Source organism: Cebus imitator, unplaced genomic scaffold (genome assembly GCF_001604975.1).
Source record: "Cebus imitator isolate Cc_AM_T3 unplaced genomic scaffold, Cebus_imitator-1.0 Scaffold550, whole genome shotgun sequence".
Classification (NCBI taxonomy): Eukaryota; Metazoa; Chordata; class Mammalia; order Primates; family Cebidae; genus Cebus; species Cebus imitator.
This window is the reverse complement of record NW_016107865.1, coordinates 488,638-505,720: the sequence shown is the minus strand read 5'-3', so window position 1 is coordinate 505,720 and position 17,083 is coordinate 488,638. Positions and strand designations below refer to the sequence as shown.

The window sequence follows — 17,083 nt, the reverse complement described above, 5'->3', positions numbered from 1 at the left end:
CTTCCACCTATTTTATTTATTTATGTATGTATTTTTTTTTAGACAGAGTCTCACTGTGTTGGCGACGCTGGTTTTGAACTTCTGGGCTCAAGCAATCTTCCTGCCCTGGCCTCCCAAAGTGCTGGGATTACAGACATAAGCCACTGTACCCGGCCTCATTTTATTTTTTATAAGGCAAGTTACACAAGAAAGATGCCTACAGTAGAGTTCATATATAACAGAGTTAATGTCTATGATAGCTCAAGAGAAGAATCATGAGTTCTGCCACAAGGAATTGAATAGGGCCTTAAAAAATAAGCTAATTAGAGATAGGCGGCATTCCCAGCAGAAGAAACATATATGTCTAAGACATAAATAATAAATACATGCTATGTTTCAAGAACAGTAAGCAGTACAATGTGACAGAATGGTACAGTACCTGGCAGTGAATATAGTGCAGATAAATCTATCTAGAAAGATAAACTTGAGTATAGATCAGCCATGCTTTTTATGCCAAATTAAGAAGTTTAAGTGTTGTTTTGTTTGTTTGTTTAATTAGGTTGAAAAACCACTGAGGAACTTCCTTTAAATGGGATAGATATCATCGGCTTTTTTTTTTTCAGATCAGTGTGACATCATTCTAAACTAGCTCTGTCCAGTACAAAAAAATACAATGGAAACCAAAAACGCAAGCCACATTGTAATTTTCAGTGTTCTATTAACCCCCTAAAATGTAAGAGGAAATGGGTGAAATTAATTTAATTTTTTTTTTTTTTTTTTTTTTTTTGAGGCAGTCCCTCGCTCTTTCACCTAGGCTGGAGTACAGTAGCACAGTCTCTGCCCATCGCAACGGCCGTCTCCCGGGTTCAAACGATTCTCCTGCCTTAGCCTCTCAAGTTACCGGGACTACAGGTGCTCACCACCACGCCCAGCATTTTTTGTATTTTTAGTAGAGATGAGGTTTCACTACATTGGCCAGGCTAGTCTGGAACTCCTGACCTCGTGATCTGCCCTCCTCAGCCTCCCAAAGTGCTGGGATTACAAGTGTGAGCCACCATGCCCAGCCATAATTTTAACAAGACATTTTACTTAACCCAATCTATCCAGATTATTGTTTTTTGAGCAAGTAGTCAATATGAAAATTATTAATCAGGTATTTTACATCCTTTTCATACTAAATCTTCAAAAATCTAGTGTGTATTTTGCAGTTAGAATACATATCAATTTAGATTAGTGACATGTAAAGTGTTCAAGAGTCACAAGTAGTATTACAGGGTACTGCAGCTGTAGAGCCCACATTTTAGAGGATGAGTATCAATTGGAATGAAATTGGAAATGAGAGGAAGAGTGTGCTCGGTTAGTCCCAGTGAAAAATGGTGGGGGCCTGAACGAAAATAGGGTCAGGTGTGATGTAGGCAGGTAAACAGAACTTTTAAAAAAAAATGGTTTTATACTCTAAGTAGTCATATGCAACATAGTTTTTGTTTTAACTCAGCATTAGATTTCTATGATTCATCTACGTCGATGTAGGTAGCTATAATTCTATCTTTTTTGCCATATAACTTCCCATTGTAAGAATATACTATGGTGTTTTATCCATTTTACTGTTACTTTTCCCCTCCCCCTTTTTATGAACATTCTAATACCTCTCTTAGTACATGTGAGCAAGGGTTTCTCTTAGATCTATATACTAGTAAATCCTTTGTGACATCATGTTTATTACAAATATGTTCACTTAGTTGGTAGCTTGTTTTATATTCAACAGCTGACTTGATTAAAGGATTTTTTTTTCTGTAGTTGAATTGATGGTTCTTTTTTACAAAAAAATCTTAAATTCTTCCTTTTCATGTGGTCACAGGTTTTCTTTTATATTGTTTTTAAATTTTTTAAAGACTTTTTATTTTTGTCTGCAGCTCATCTGGACCATTTACTGAACAGCTTCTTTGTATTATCTATTGCTATATAACAAACTACCCCGAGCTTAGCAGTTTAAAACAACAGACCTTTATTTTCTCATCCATTTTTCTCTGGGTCAGAAATCTGGTAGCAGCTTAGCTATGTGGTTTGGGCTTAGGGTCACCCATAAGGTTTCAGTCAAGCTGTTAGTTGGGGTTGCTGTTATCTCAGGGCCTCCAGCTCATTCTCATGACTGTTGGCAAGCCTCAGAGGATCCCCTTCCAAGCTCAGTTATGTGGTTACTGGCAGTCCTCTAAAAGTTGAGTCTCTAAAAGTTGCCTGAGTATCCTTCCAACATGGCAGCTGGCTTCCCCCAGAGAATGAGAAAGTTCAAGAGAGTGAGAAAGGAAGAGAGAAGTTGCAATCTTTGGCCAGGCACAGTGGCTCAAGCCTGTAATCCCAGCACTTTGGGAGGCCGAGGCGGGCAGATCACAAGGTCAAGAGATGAAGACGATGCTGGCCAACATGGTGAAACCCCCGTCTCTACTAAAAATACAAAAATTAGCCAGGCATGGTGGCAGGTGCCTGTAATCCCAACTACTCAGGAGGCTGAGGCAGGAGAATTGCTTGAAGCTGGGAGGTGAAGGTTGCAGTGAGCCAAGATCAAGCCATTGCACTCCAGCCTGGGCAATAGAGAGAGACTCTGTCTCAAAAAAAAAAAAAAAAAAAAAAAAAAGTTGCAATCTTTTCATAAGTGAATCTCAGAAAAGACATTCCATTTCTTCTGCAGTACCGTGTTCTATTCTGTAGAAGCACATCACTGTGTTTAGTTCACACTCAAGGGAAGGGAAATCAAGCTCCACCTCTTGATGGGAGTTATATCAAAGAGTTTGTGGGCATACCTTTAAAACCACCACATTCCTTTCCTCTGTGATCTACAAATCAACTCTGTTAGATACAATTTGTCTTATATACACTAGTCTTTTCCTGGCCTCTTTACCTCTTTATTCTGCTCCATTGGTTCAATTTGTGTATCTCTCTCTCTTTTTTTTTTTTTTTTTTAACCTAAATGCCGGTATATGCCCAAGACTCATTTTGTGGCCTTTTGTTTTCACTCTGTGTATTCATGTATATTCATTCTAAGAGAATATCGGTTCTTCTATCTTTACCTCTTTTTTTTTAAACCTAAGACATTATTTAGTATAAATAATGAAAAACGACTTCATGACACATTTTTCAAGGAAAGTTATTTTTACATATTTTGAATTCCTGTAAAAACCAGGGATCACCTCTTAACAGTTAAGACCCCAAACTATGTGTTGGATATTCCCTCAGACTCTTTGTATCTGTAACCAAATTCTTTTCGTGTATTTCTTCCTTGTGGTGGGGGGAAAAGAAACCCTTGACAATTATTATGATTTGAATTATGGCCTACAAAAGTCAAGGCCCTAGAATAATCCATGGGAGGCATTATATCAAGTGAATGTTTGATATCAAATCTTCATTGAATTTTATCTACTACTGCTTGCTGAGTAGCAGTAGTAGACCTTGTGTGACCTTGAACAAAACCAAGTCTCTTCAAGTTTCTATTGTAGGGAAAGACAGACAAACAAATGGTGCTGTGTCAAGCCATGGTAATTAGAACGGAGGAGAAATAGAGCAGAAAGAGAGTAGAGGGAATAGGTAGTGTGGGATGGGGAGTGCTGTTGTTTGATACAGCGTGGTGAGGGGAAGGCCTCTCTGAGAAGGTCACACTGGAACAGGAAGCTGTGGAAGTGAGGGAGTGAACCATGTGTTCCAGGCAGGGAAATAGCCGGTGCGAAGGCCCTGAAGGAATCAAGGCCCTGAAGGAATCGCATGGAAACCAGTTTGTGTATACAGATTAGGTAAAGGAAAAAGTAGCAACATGAGGTCAGAAATACAAGGGAAGAAAGGATCTTGCAGGCCTTTATATAAACTTTGGTTTTTATTCATAGAGAGCTTAAAAGCCAGTGGAGGCTTTTGAGCAAAGGACAACATTTTAAAAGATTGTCTTGGCTGTTGTGTTGATAACAGACTGAAGCTGGGGCAAGGACAGAAGCAGAGAGATCATTTAGAAGGCTGTCAGCACAAAATCCAGGCAAGAGGTGATGGTAGTTCAGATCAGGAGGCAGTACGGGTGGTCAGATTCCAAATGTATTTAGAAAATAGAACCATCACCATTTGCTGAAAGATTGAGCTCTTGGACTTTAACAGCATATCTGGAGTTTTTTGCTTGCTTATGTTGTTTTGTAGAAAATTTACAAGTACAAAAATAAAAAGGAATTATTTTTTATCTTCCTTTGAGAGATGACCAGTGTTAACATTTTGATGCATAACCTTTCTAGTTTTTGTTGTTTAAAACCTACCTTATATATAATGAACACTTTCTGTGGTGTTAATCTCCAACATTTTTATGGCTATATAGTGTTTCATTGCATGAATGAATGGATGAATTATAGTTTGATTCCCTATCAACATTTAGGTTACTTCCAGGTTTTTTTATGTTTTAGATAGAATTTGAGAGAACATCATTACATTTTTTTTTTTTTTTTTTTTTTTAATTTTTTTTTTTTTTTTTTTTTTTTTTTTTTTTTTTTTTTTTTTTTGAGACAGAGTTTTGCTCTTGTTACCCAGGCTGGAGTGCAATGGCGTGATCTCGGCTCACCGCAACCTCCGTCTCCTGGGTTCAGGCAATTCTCCTGCCTCAGCCTCCTTAGTAGCTGGGATTACAGGCACGTGCCACCATGCCCAGCTAATTTTTTGTATTTTTAGTAGAGACGGGGTTTCACCAGGTTGACCAGGATGGTCTCGATCTCTTGACCTCGTGATCCACCTGCCTCGGCCTCCCAAAGTGCTGGGATTACAGGCTTGAGCCACCGCGCCCGGCCCAACATTTTTTTAAATATATGCATGATTAGGAAAATAAGTGTCCAACAACTTTATGAGACCTGGCAGTACCCACAAGGGAGGCTTAACAGGCTCATGAAGTAGCATCTCTTCTCTGCTTACACCCTCTTGGCTTTACAAATTACTGGTAACTTAGGTTACCAGTAATACCTAATAAAAATACCTCCAATTCACCCCTTTTGATTTTGATACTAATAAATTAGTCTCCCTCTGTATTTCATACTAATATTTAGTAGATACACTAAAGTATGATTAAATGAATTGTCATATGGGCTGGTACATTCATTTCTATATTATATTTGGAAAAATACAATCGTATTTATTGAGGTTTGCAAATGAATGTTTTAATGTCTTTTACCATCTTAGTTTGTGTTTAAGAATTTCTAGCCAGGCACGGTGGCTCACACCTGTAATCCCAGCACTTTGGGAGCCTGAGATGGATAGAGCACAAGGTCAGGAGTTCAAGACCAGCCTGGCCAAGATGGTGAAACCCTGACTCTACTAAAACCTACAAAAAAATTAGCCTGGCACAGTGGTAGGCACCTGTAATCCCAGCTACTTGGGAGGCTGGGGCAGGAGAATCACTTGAACCCAGGAGGCAGAGGTTGCAGTGACCCAAGATTGTGCTATTGCAGTCCAGCCTGGGCAACAGAGTAAGACTCCGTCTCAAAAAAAAAATTTTTTTTTTCTAGAATGTAGCCAGGCATGGTGGCATACTCCTTAGTCCCAGCTACTTGGGAGGATCACTTGAGAGTTCAAGGCTGCAGTAAGCTATGATTGTGCCACTACACTTGAGTCTGTACAACAGAGTGAGACCCATGTCTTCAAAAAAGGGTAGGGTGGAGCTGGGCACGGTGGTTCACACCTGTTATTCCAGCACTCTGAGAGGCCAGGGTGGGAGGGTTGCTTTAGTTAAGGAGTTCAATACAAGCCTGGGCAACATAGTGAGTCCTCGTCTCTACTAAAATTCAAAACAATAAAATAAAATAAGCCAGGTGTGGTAGTGTACACCTGTGATCCAGCTGCTTGGGGTGCTGAGGTGGGAGGATCATTTGAGCCTGGGAGGTGAAGGCTGCAGTAAGCCCTGATCATGCCAGTGTACTCCAGCCTGGGTAACAGAAACTGTCTCAAAAAAAGAAGAATTTCTAGAATTTTAGTGAGCCAATCTTTAATCATCAGTGTGCTTACAGTTTTATTGACCCTTGTTTGGGGTATAGTAATGCTTATGTTTTTTTTCTTCTGTCTTTTTTCATCTTACTTTGTATAGCTTGCTTCTATCTTTGCTTTTGCCACCTGTGGAGGTTTTAAGGGCCAAACAGAAATTCAAGCAAGTTGTCCTCCCAAAGTTACTGAGAATAAAACGATTACAGCTGTTTTTGGTTATCCATTCAGGTGAGTTATGTTTCTTTTTTATGGTTTCACAACCTTTTTACTTTCACACTGAGTTACTAAGATTTCCAGTAATTTATTGATTGTGAGGGGTAGAAAATTTTAGATTGCATGCTCATTTGTAAGGGATCGTTACCTACCAAAGGGTGGTACACAGACCCATGCTGTCTGCAAACATCTCCTGGTCTGTGACAAAATAGTACAGAAAGTGAGAGTAAGCGTTTAGAAAGTTTTATAACAATGTGATATTGCCTTGATAATTTTGTTCTAACAGAGGATAGGAAATTTAAAAATAAAGCAAAATGGAGACTGTTCTATCACCTTAGTATGAGAAGCCCTAATGTAACTTAGAAAAATCCATATTCTCAAGGTTTTTTGCTATTGCTGAATGTTAATGTATTTATATAGTTTTAAGACATATATGTATATAAAGAAAAGAGCTTCTACATTTCATCATTAGCATAAAGCCATACTTTCTTACTCTTAAAGTAAAATGAATATTTCATCTGTGAAGTCTTGTTTGACATCAGTATCCATTGAAAAGTTTATGGAATATGTCCTATGTTTAAGCCAGGGTGGGAATCTTTCACTTACTAACTTCACTTAATTGACCTAGGACTCAGTTTTTTGGTCCAATAATTGGAAATATTATCTTGTAAGGCTGTTTTGATGATTAAATAAAATCTCCATATTAAAGATAAGTCAGATAACAAGTGGTTAGTAATCATCAAACCCTCTCTATCTTGTATCCCTTCTCCTACATGCTTCTCATATAAGGAGCTGTTACAGCCTCTTTAATGATAAATTTTTTGCAGTTTATGAATGGGAAAAACGACAGGCAATATTTATTATTAGCAACTAATTGATTTAGGGTTAAAATGTGAATTATTGTTGTAATTGGCTCTCTTGGGGCTAGTCACACATACTCTGCCTCCCACAATGGAATATGATGTCTCAAAGTATAAACTATTTGGTATAATCCTTCCTAACTGGCTAATTTTTTACTGCAGGAAGATAGTATCTGGGTATAAAAGTATTTAATTCAGTCTATATTCAATATGTCATAAACCAATACCAGGTATAACTTATATACATTTATTATGAAAGTATCAGTTTAATTAAATATATTTGAATTTTACTTTTATCCCAAATGAATGTTTTGAGTATATTTGGGGAATGTTTTTTGAAATGTCACTTCCGTGTTTTGCTTAAATGTTTCTGTCTCTGTTGGGAAAAGTCCAGTAATTCATACATTTATTTTAATAGGTTGAATGAGGCATCATTTCAGCCACCTCCAGGTGTAAACGTATGTGATGTAAATTGGAAAAGTCTTGTCCTCATAGGCGATTACTCTTCTTCTGCACAATTCTATGTTACCTTTGCTGTCTTTGTGTTCCTGTACTGCATTGCTGCCCTTCTGCTTTATGTTGGCTACACGAGCCTATATTTGGATAGTCGTAAACTTCCTATGATTGTAAGTAATCACTTTTTTAGGAATTTGTATAAATTAAATGTAAGTTTTCTTTACTGGAAATAAAAATGCTTAATGTGGCCAGTTCAGCATATGTTGGCCTATGTTTGCCACGAGGTTGAGCTTTCTTCCATTAAGTTTAACCCAATTTTTTTCAGCCTATTTGCACTATAAGGAAAGTTTCTTTTTTAAACTCTATTTTAACTTGGAAAAAACTCAGATGTGTAATAAAGCGCATCAGGTTACAAATAGCAAAAAAAAAAAAATTAAGTCAAAATTAATTCTTTTAATTTGAAGAATTACCGATCACAACATAGTGTTGTAACTGTTTCTGCTTCTTACCTTTTTTCTTTCTCTAAAGGCCCACTTTATACTACAACATTTATTGAGCTTAATTATCTGTATCATGGGTTTGCAAACTGTGTCCTAGAAGTCATTGTCTTATTTTTTATCTTCTTTATTTATGTATTTACTTTTTGAGACAAGGTCTCGCTCTGTTACCCAGGCTGGAATGCTGTGGCACCATCTTGGCTTGCTGCAGCCTCAACCTCCTGGGCTCAAATGATCCTCCTTAGTAGCTGGGACTACAGGCACAAGCCACCATACTCAGCTACTTTTTGTATATTTTTATAAAGACAGAGTTTCACCATGTTGCCCAGGCTGGTCTCAAACTCCTGGACTCAAATGATCTGCCTGCCTTGGCCTCCCAAAGTGCTGGGGGTTATAGGTGTGGTCACTGAGCCTGGTGTTTTTTTAAGTAAAGGGTTTTTTTGGGAACGCAGCCATACACAATCATTTATATATTGTGGGTGCTTTCATACTGCAGTGGTAAAGTTGAGTAATTGTAACAGAGATAACAAATATTTGCTATTTGGCCCTTTTCAAAAGAAGCATGTTGATTACTGGTCTATATCTGTAAATTCCTTAATTTAAAATCAGACCCAGATAATTCTTATACTCAGCATTAGTGGCAACCATGAACTCATTTTGAATCTTTGAGATATCAACAAAGGACTTAGATTTGAAATCCTGATACTTTTCTTGACTTTAGAGCCTACTGAGCTAGAAATATTCTCTGAGATTTAGATAGTAGAATCTGCCCTGGATTATTGGTGGCAAATCCAGAGATAAATCATGATTTTAAGCTACACCTCCACTATAAAAGAGTAACTACAAAGTCAGTTATTAGTGACTTAAAGGGAGAAGAGAAGTGTTTTTTATGTGTGATACTGGTCATTCATATGTATGAGAAAACACCATTATTTATAAGGTTACTTTACTGGGAAGGCTATTTAAATATAAAAGATTATTAAATAAGATTGCAAGTTTTATTTACTTATTTATTTTTAATTTTTGCTGCTGGATCATAAGAATGCAAATGGTAAGTAAGTAATACAACAGTCTTTTATCATTCAGATTTATTCTATTTCTTATGTCAGGAAACATAAGAAAATTAGTGGTTTTCATGAAATACTTCTCAGTTGTTAAATAGATAACAACTGTTTTAATTTTCAGTGTTTATTCAACATTCATGTTAGGAATCTGTGTCTTCTGCAGACTTCAAATTTTATTTAAAAGGGAACTAGAATGATCTTATATTTTATTAAAATTCTTTATAACTAGAAGTCGTTTCTTACCATTTTGTCATTATCCCAACAAATTTTTTAATTAAATCAATATGCCCTTTATTTCTCATATTTTGTCTAGTAAAATTTTTTAAATACTACAGTTTTTAAAGCAGCATTCAGGTCTATTTTTGTAAGTGGTTTTTCTGTCTGATAAAACTGATCTAATTGTATCATTCAGAAAAGTCAAAAGTAATTTTCCACCTCAGAATGACCAGTTAATGGTCATATAAAGAGATAATCCAGAATTAGTTCTTTAAGTTGGTTTTTATTGTTATAAGATGTAATGGGTGCTTCTTGTCTGTAAAAGCCTAGCTTCTAAATTTAATTTTCAATTCTACTTCTAATTTAACCATAAAAATATTTAAAAGTTTTTCTTTGAGAGGCAGGGCACAGTGGGTCACACCTGTAGTCCCAGCACTTTGGGAGGCCAAGGTGGGCAGGATCACTCCAGGAGGTTCAGGAGTTCAAGACCAGCCTGGATAACATGGTGAAACCCCCATCTCTGCTAAAAATACAAAAATTAGCTGGGCATGGTGGTGGCCACCTGTAATCCCAGCTACTCGGAAGGCTGAGGCAGGAGAATTTCTTGAACACGGGAGGTGGAGTTTACAGTGAGCCGAGATCATACCACTGCAGTCCAGCCTGGGTAAAAGAGCAAGACTATTTTGAGATACCCAAAATTTAAGATATAGCCAAATATGACATTAATTTTTAGGTACTATTAATGAGGACAAGCTCTTTTTAGCAATATTCTCAATTCTGTGCTAAGGTGTTTCTAGGAGTATTTCAATTATGAAGTTTTAAATTTATGTCAATTCTCTTTTGAAGTAAATATAGCACATTTTTTGTTGTTAAGTAGCAAGAGTTTAAGGTTTCAAGGCAATGTGGAAAATTGGGAATACCAGAAAATGAATCCAAACAAAATTAGAATATCCCAAATTCTAAAAATTATGAATCATATTGTGAATTGCTGGTAGTAGTAGTAGAGCTGCCCTAAGCAACTGCAGGTTGTGCATTGCAGAGCTCCACGTGGCACTGTACACTTAGAGTGCAGTGTGACTAGAGTCCTGAGTAGACCAAATACTATCTGCAGAGACCAGAATTTCCCCTGTGTTCCTTCACCTACGGTTACTTTCTGCATCATTTTCAGAAAAGTTCCTGCTTTTGAAATATAATAATGTCATGCCTCAAGCCATCAAAGTGGATATAAGAGCATAACCAGAAAAAACAAAAACAAGAAATTGGGAGGAAGAAAATACCTGAAAATTAGGAGGGTTTGACATATATTGATCAAAGCTGTGAACTTTACCGTAAAGAGAAATTATTTAACATGCGATATAACCTCATGTTACTCATCAGTTTTCTAAAAGACATTGTATTTCTAGCAACTGTTTAGAAAATGTCTACCTGCAGCAAAATGTACAGCAGATGTACAGCAGTAAAAAGAGCACTTCCACAGTGAAGAAAATACAAGCTGTGATATTTTAGCCTTTTCTCTTTGATCTAGGTTTTTTTAAAAGGACAAGTAGCAGAGAGCTCAGATGCAAAATGCACATATTTCCATTGTTTGGGTAATTAGTAATTATTGTTTTTGGTCCTCTAATCCTAACATTCAGTATTGTCTTGACCAAGTGGGCAAGCTATATAGCATAGCTTCTGTATCTCATAAGAGTTCACTGGTATTTATCCTAAATATTAGGTTGGTGCAAAAATAATTGTGATTTTTGTCATTAAAATAAATGGCAAAAACTGCAATAACTTGCACCAACTTAATAAGTGACTAAAAGGTGGCTGGCAAAATAAAAACTAATCAGGTTTATTTAAAAAACAAAATGCTTCTGTGATAAGCTCCAATACCCATTCTGTACAGCAGTAAAAAGGGGAGTACTTCCACAGTACAGAAAATATAAGCTATGATATTTCCAGCCTTTAGACCAAATACTCTCTGCAGGGACCAGAATTCCCCCCATGTTCCTTCACCCTAGGGCTACTTTGTGATCATTTTCAGAAAAGTTCCTGTTTTTGAAATATAAGAATGTCATGCCTTAAGCCATCAAAGTGGATTTTTGCTGCAGATATATAAGAGCTTCTATCCTTGAGTGTAGGCATATGTTTAGCATATGTAGCATCCAAAAGATACAAATTTTGTAGTATTCCTACCCTGGTCATTAATTTGAAGGAAGATCAAACAAGATTGAACTTATGACCTAAAGTATTAAAATCATCCATTAGAACCATTTATTCTAAAATATTAAAACCATCCCATTCTTAGTGATAAATAGCAGAGAATTCAATACAGAGTTAATAGTGTTAAGGTATCTAGGGAGATTTTTGTTGTTGCCTTTTTCTTAATATAATGAGCATTCTTACAATTTGTGGTTAGGAAATTTGAAAGAGAGAACCATTCTGGTGTGAGCTTTTCACCATTTTATTATACATCTCATGGAGAATTCAGTTTAAATAAAGTTAGAGTTTTGCAGAAGAAGGATAAGGGAGTTGAGAGTATATGCAAGGGATAATAACAAAGGACCTTAGAATAGAAATTGATTAAAAGAAGTGAGGACATTAGTGAAGTTGTGAGACAGTAAAAAAAGCAGTAGGATCAGATGTAAGTCTTAGTGGAGCTAAAGGAGTTTTAGGATTGGGGTGCCAGAATCAGCTGGAAAAAAGGTGTTTTGGGAAAATGGGATGATCAAAACAGAGTATGGAGGGATACAGTTATTGGTGATGACAAGGTCTAAGGTATGATCCTGGGAGTAAGTGGCTGATGTAAGTGTATGTTGAAGGCTCTATAAAACTTTGGTTTCTAGTGTGAAAATCTTAGCCTTCTGAGGATCCAGATGACTGAGTCTTATTTACTGTTGTAACTCAGGCACTGTGCTTGTAACACCAGCAGCAATGTTTACTATGCTGACTGTTTTAATAAAGTATATCAGGAAGGCCATTTCTTAGTACCATAAGGTTGAATGTAATCTCAGTTTCCTCGTCATGGATTTGAAATTTAGATTAAAATTATTTGTTCATTATTAACTCATACTTATTTTTGCTTTAGGACTTTGTTGTTACTCTTGTTGTCACTTTTTTGTGGTTGGTGAGCACTTCAGCCTGGGCTAAAGCTCTGACAGATATTAAAATAGCTACTGGTCACAATATTGTTCAGGAACTTTTGCCTTGTAAGAAAGAAGTGCTGTGTTACTTTGGCTCTGTGACCAGTATGGGATCCCTAAATGTATCTGTGGTATGTATGCATTATTTATAAATTATTTTTATATTTGTTTAAAGTATTAGTAATTCAAGAAAGCAACAGCTTTCAGTAAATCTCTGGGTAGTTTTCATTTTTGCTCAGCTATCTGAATTCTAGTTACAATATAGTGTTTAGTGAAGAAAAGTTTGTTTTAAAAAAATATTACCTGTAACCAAGATTATGATTTTATTCATCTCTGAGACTGTCTTTCATTTAGTCAGATTTATATCTGGGAAGATTAATTTTTTTTTTTTTTTTTTTTGAGATGGAGTTTCACTCTGTTGCCCAGGCTGGAGAGCAGTATCATGATCTTGACTCACTGCGACCTCTGCCTCCTGAGCTCAAGTGATTCTCTTGCCTAGGCCTCCTGAGTAGCTGGGATTACAGGCATTTGCAATCACTCCTGGCTAATTCTTTTGTATTTTTAGTAGAGAGGGGGTTTCGCCATTTTGGCCAGGTTGGTCTCTATCCCCTGACCTCAAGTGATCCACCCACTTCAGCCTCTGAAAGTGCTGGGGTTACAGGCATGAGCCACTGCACCTGGCCAGAAAGATTAATTTCTTTGAGGTTGACTCTTGTGGGATGGGAAGCAAAGTTGTGTGACTCCTCTTTTTTTCTGGCTACAACTGTTGGAGTAGAAGAGATGGTAGGATGGGGGTGATAAGAGGTAAACAGGAAAATGTACACGAGCAGTTGATATTCATTCTAAATGAGAGAAAAGTGAAAACATTCATAAGAATAGCTAAATCTCTTAGCCATGATTTTATATGTTACAGATTTAGAGACTTAGTCTTATTTCATTGGGAATAAGTCATTATATAACCACATTTTATACACTGAAATATAGTCTTCTTTATTTCACATTGTGGTAGTATTAAAGTTTAAGTGAAATAATGGTATACTGCCTAATAATGTTAAATATTTAAAGAAAATGAGATTTTTAAGTAGGGCACAAATTTTTATAAGTAGGTATTTGGTTTTCATATTTATTTTTCTCTTTCATAGATCTTTGGCTTTCTGAATATGATACTTTGGGGAGGAAATGCTTGGTTTGTGTATAAGGAGACCAGCCTACACAGTCCATCAAATACGTCTGCCCCACATAGCCAAGGAGGTATTCCACCTCCTGCCGGAATGTAATTAAAGGGGGAAATACACTGTATGAAGTATATGTTGATATGTGACATGTTGCCAACATCTGGAGAAGCATTATTTGTTTCTAATAAAAGTAATGGCTTTGTCAATATGTTGGTGGGTTTAAAATTTTGCTGCTTTTTTACATAAAGCCTGTGCCTTTCCTAGAAATTTAAGATGTAAATGTATTCTCACATGTAAATTTGAAAGTTCAGGGTCCTATTATGAAATGATACACATTTTTTAATGAACAGTAATTTTTTCACTAAGCTGTTTGCCTTCTAAAGTGTTTACACCTTAAGCCTTAACTGGTATCTTCATTCAGAAAACAGTTATATTGTCATACCATAGTAGGAAGAAAAATCTTTATTTGGAATATACACTACTCTTAAGTTTGTACAGATCATATAGCTAAGACCTGTCTTTGCTCAAAAAGCCTTGATTACATAAACTGTATTTAGGAAAAACATATTTAGTTCAAAATTTATATGTAACATTGTTTATGTTATGATTTTTTTAATTGCAAAGACTTGGGATATATTTTTTTCTGTTTTTCTAAATGACCCGTGGTACTTAATAGGTGTACTAAAATTGTGTTGGGAGCAGGGATTTGGAAATTTCTGATAGATGTGTAGTTAATTCAGTAAATCTGTTGCATGAGAGATGATCTTCTAGTGGTTTAATAGGCTTGCTATGTAAGTAGAAAGAACATGGCTCAATTAGATATTTTTATATGTATGGGCATTACTCTTAGTGATGTTTCCTGTCCTTTGTTGCTCAGGCTGTTTAAGTATAGGCTAAGACCCAGCCTCTTTGTAAGTAGAGTAAAATAATCCGTCTTTTTTTTTGCGGACCCTATTCACAGGGTTAAAAAAAATTAAGATTGCTTTCCAGGTTTGAAATTTACCATTGAGAGTTAATGAAGTTGCTATTTTGAGTTCAGCATTGATATTGTGAAAATAAATGCAATTTGGATTTCATGTTTCTTAATATTCATTCTTGTTTCACAAATGAATGATTAAGGAATTATGCATCATAAAGGAACCTAAGTGAGTTATATAATGAGTGTATTGTCTTTGCACCCACATATAGGTATATTCTGAATACAAGCTTACTCACATTTTGCTTCCTAATCTTTCTGTTGTACAGGGATTCAGGTTTCTTACAACATGATTGTTTATATGTGAAGCACATCTTGTGATTGCCTTATTTTTGATGCTTTTATTCGTGATAAGAATTGTCAATATGAGAATGTATATCTTTTTTGCAACCAACTTAATAAAGGGGCTGAAAGAGTGCACTGATTGTTAATATTACAAAGACACCTTCATCTTAAAGGCATTGAGCCGTGCAGAACGGAACTGATTTTCAAAACAGGAAATAGAATCACAGTCTTAATGTCTGGCAAGGAATAAAACAGACAGAAATGCTTTGGAGACTGGTTCTGTCCTTTTTTCTTCCGACCTCATTTAGAAAATACTTATTTTTAACTCTCAGATTAAGTTTTCCTGATACATCTTTTCTCATTAATTGTCTAACTAGCAAAGATTCCTGATTAAGAGTGTATGCTCTGCAACGAGACTACCTAGATTTGAATCTTGTCCACACCACTTAATAGCCATTTAGCTAGGCAAATTGCGTCAGTTTGCTTATGTGGAAATCGGAAATAAAGTAAGTAGTTCCCTCCTATTAACCGGGGATATGTTTCAAGACTCCTGGGGATGGCTGAAGCCAAGTGTAGTACCAAGCCCTATACGTACTGTTTCTTCCTATCCATATATACACTTACAATAAAGTTTAATTTACAAATGAGGCACAGTAAAAGATAAACTATGACTAATAAAAAAGTGGCACAATTAAAACCATACTGTAGTAAAAGGTATGTGAATATGGTCTCACTCTCAAAATATCTTACTATCCTGTACTACAGGGAACTGAAACTAAGAATAGTGAAACCAAGTTCCTGATCTCAAAGTGTGTTTATGATTTAAAGGTGAATTAATAAATGTAAAGCCTTCAAAGTGTGTTTATGATTTAAAAGTGAGTTAATAAATGTAAAGTCCTTAACACAGTGTTCTGCATTTAGTAGGCACTCTATAAATGTTACCTATGATTACTAACTTTTGATAGCATCTAATACAGAGATTCTCAAAATAGGAACTCATGGGGCTGGAGCAGTGAGGGTGGTGATTTTGGACAAAGAGAGGCTTGGCTTCAGGCTTTCAAGCTTCTCCCTTTACAGTCCTTAAAGAGTTTTGGATCTTTTGGTGTGTTTTATTTTCCTCTTGGTGGTTGACATTCATAAAGTTAATGAGATCAAAATTTAAAAATTAAAACTGTATTGAGATAGTAGATTTTTAAAAGAGTTGTATTGCCTTTTCACTTTCTGCTTTTGAACCAACATTACGAGGGAACCCATTTATAGGATAATTTCCAGGACAGGAGTAATAAAAGCTTTGCTTACTAGGTGTTAGGTTGTGGAGAATTATTTATAAGCAGATGAGCATTACTCATGTTTTTGTGACTAGAGGTCACTTGAATAGAAAGATGTGTAACCTGACCTGCTGTAAATGTTAAAGGCGATATTGCTTATGTTTCACACTTGAAAAATTTTTACGTAGGATTTCAGATTAACAGGTAAATATACAAAATAATATTTAACAAATGTTTTATTTGCATCAGATGTTTGTTTGTTGAGACAGGGTCTTACTCTGTCACCCATACTGGAATGCAGTAGCGCCATCTCAACTCACTGTTAACTTCCACCTGCCAGGCTCCAGTGATCCTCCCACCTTGGCCTATGAGTATCTGGGACTACAGGCACATGTCACCATGCTTGGGTAATTTAAAAAAAATTTTGTAGAGATGGATATGCACTGTATTACCCAGGCTGGTTCAAACTCATGGGCGCAAGCAATCCTCCTGCGCAAGCAAGCCTCCCAAAGTGCTGGAATTACAGGTGTGAGCCACCGCACCCAGACTTGCATCAGATTTTCTTTTCTGTTTTTTTTTTGAGATAGAGTTTCACTCTTGATGCCCAGGCTGCAGTGCAATGGCGCAATCTCGGCTCAATGCAACCCCCACCTCCGAGGTTCAAGTGATTCTCCTGCCTCAGCCTCCTGAGTAGCTGGGATTACAGGTGCCCGCCACCACACCTGGCTGATTTTTGTATTTTTAGTAGAGACGAGGTTTCACCGTGTTGGCCAGGCTGGTCTCCATCTCCTGACTTCAGGTGATCGGCCTCGGCCTTCCAAAGTGCTGGGATTACAGGCAAGAGCCACTGTGCCAGGCTTTGCCTCAGATTTTTTAAAGGAAATAAAACATTGCAGATAAAGCCTTTTCCTTACTAAGGTATAGTTATGGTTTTCCTAACTTTCACTTTTTTTTTTTTTTTTTTTTTTTTTGCTAAGAGGT

At 36.5% G+C, this 17,083-nt stretch overlaps 1 protein-coding gene across 3 annotated transcripts in view; it reads left to right on the top strand.

Annotated features, from left to right (window-relative positions):
* The window catches only part of SYPL1 (synaptophysin like 1), a 23,548-nt gene extending 8,448 nt beyond the window's left edge, over nucleotides 1–15,100 (top strand). The window contains exons 2-6 of one of the 3 annotated variants that reach the window (XM_037733839.1): nucleotides 6,071–6,195; nucleotides 7,459–7,666; nucleotides 9,035–9,044; nucleotides 12,344–12,529; nucleotides 13,541–15,100. In XM_037733839.1, coding sequence (XP_037589767.1) covers nucleotides 9,036–9,044; nucleotides 12,344–12,529; nucleotides 13,541–13,675 — 330 coding nt within the window. In that variant the 5' untranslated portion in view covers nucleotides 6,071–6,195; nucleotides 7,459–7,666; nucleotide 9,035 and the 3' untranslated portion in view covers nucleotides 13,676–15,100. The remainder of the gene's footprint in view (nucleotides 1–6,070; nucleotides 6,196–7,458; nucleotides 7,667–9,034; nucleotides 9,045–12,343; nucleotides 12,530–13,540) is intronic. The other 2 variants (XM_017515440.2, XM_037733838.1) reach the window with 2 other exon arrangements.
* Nucleotides 15,101–17,083: the final 1,983 nt, after the last annotated feature.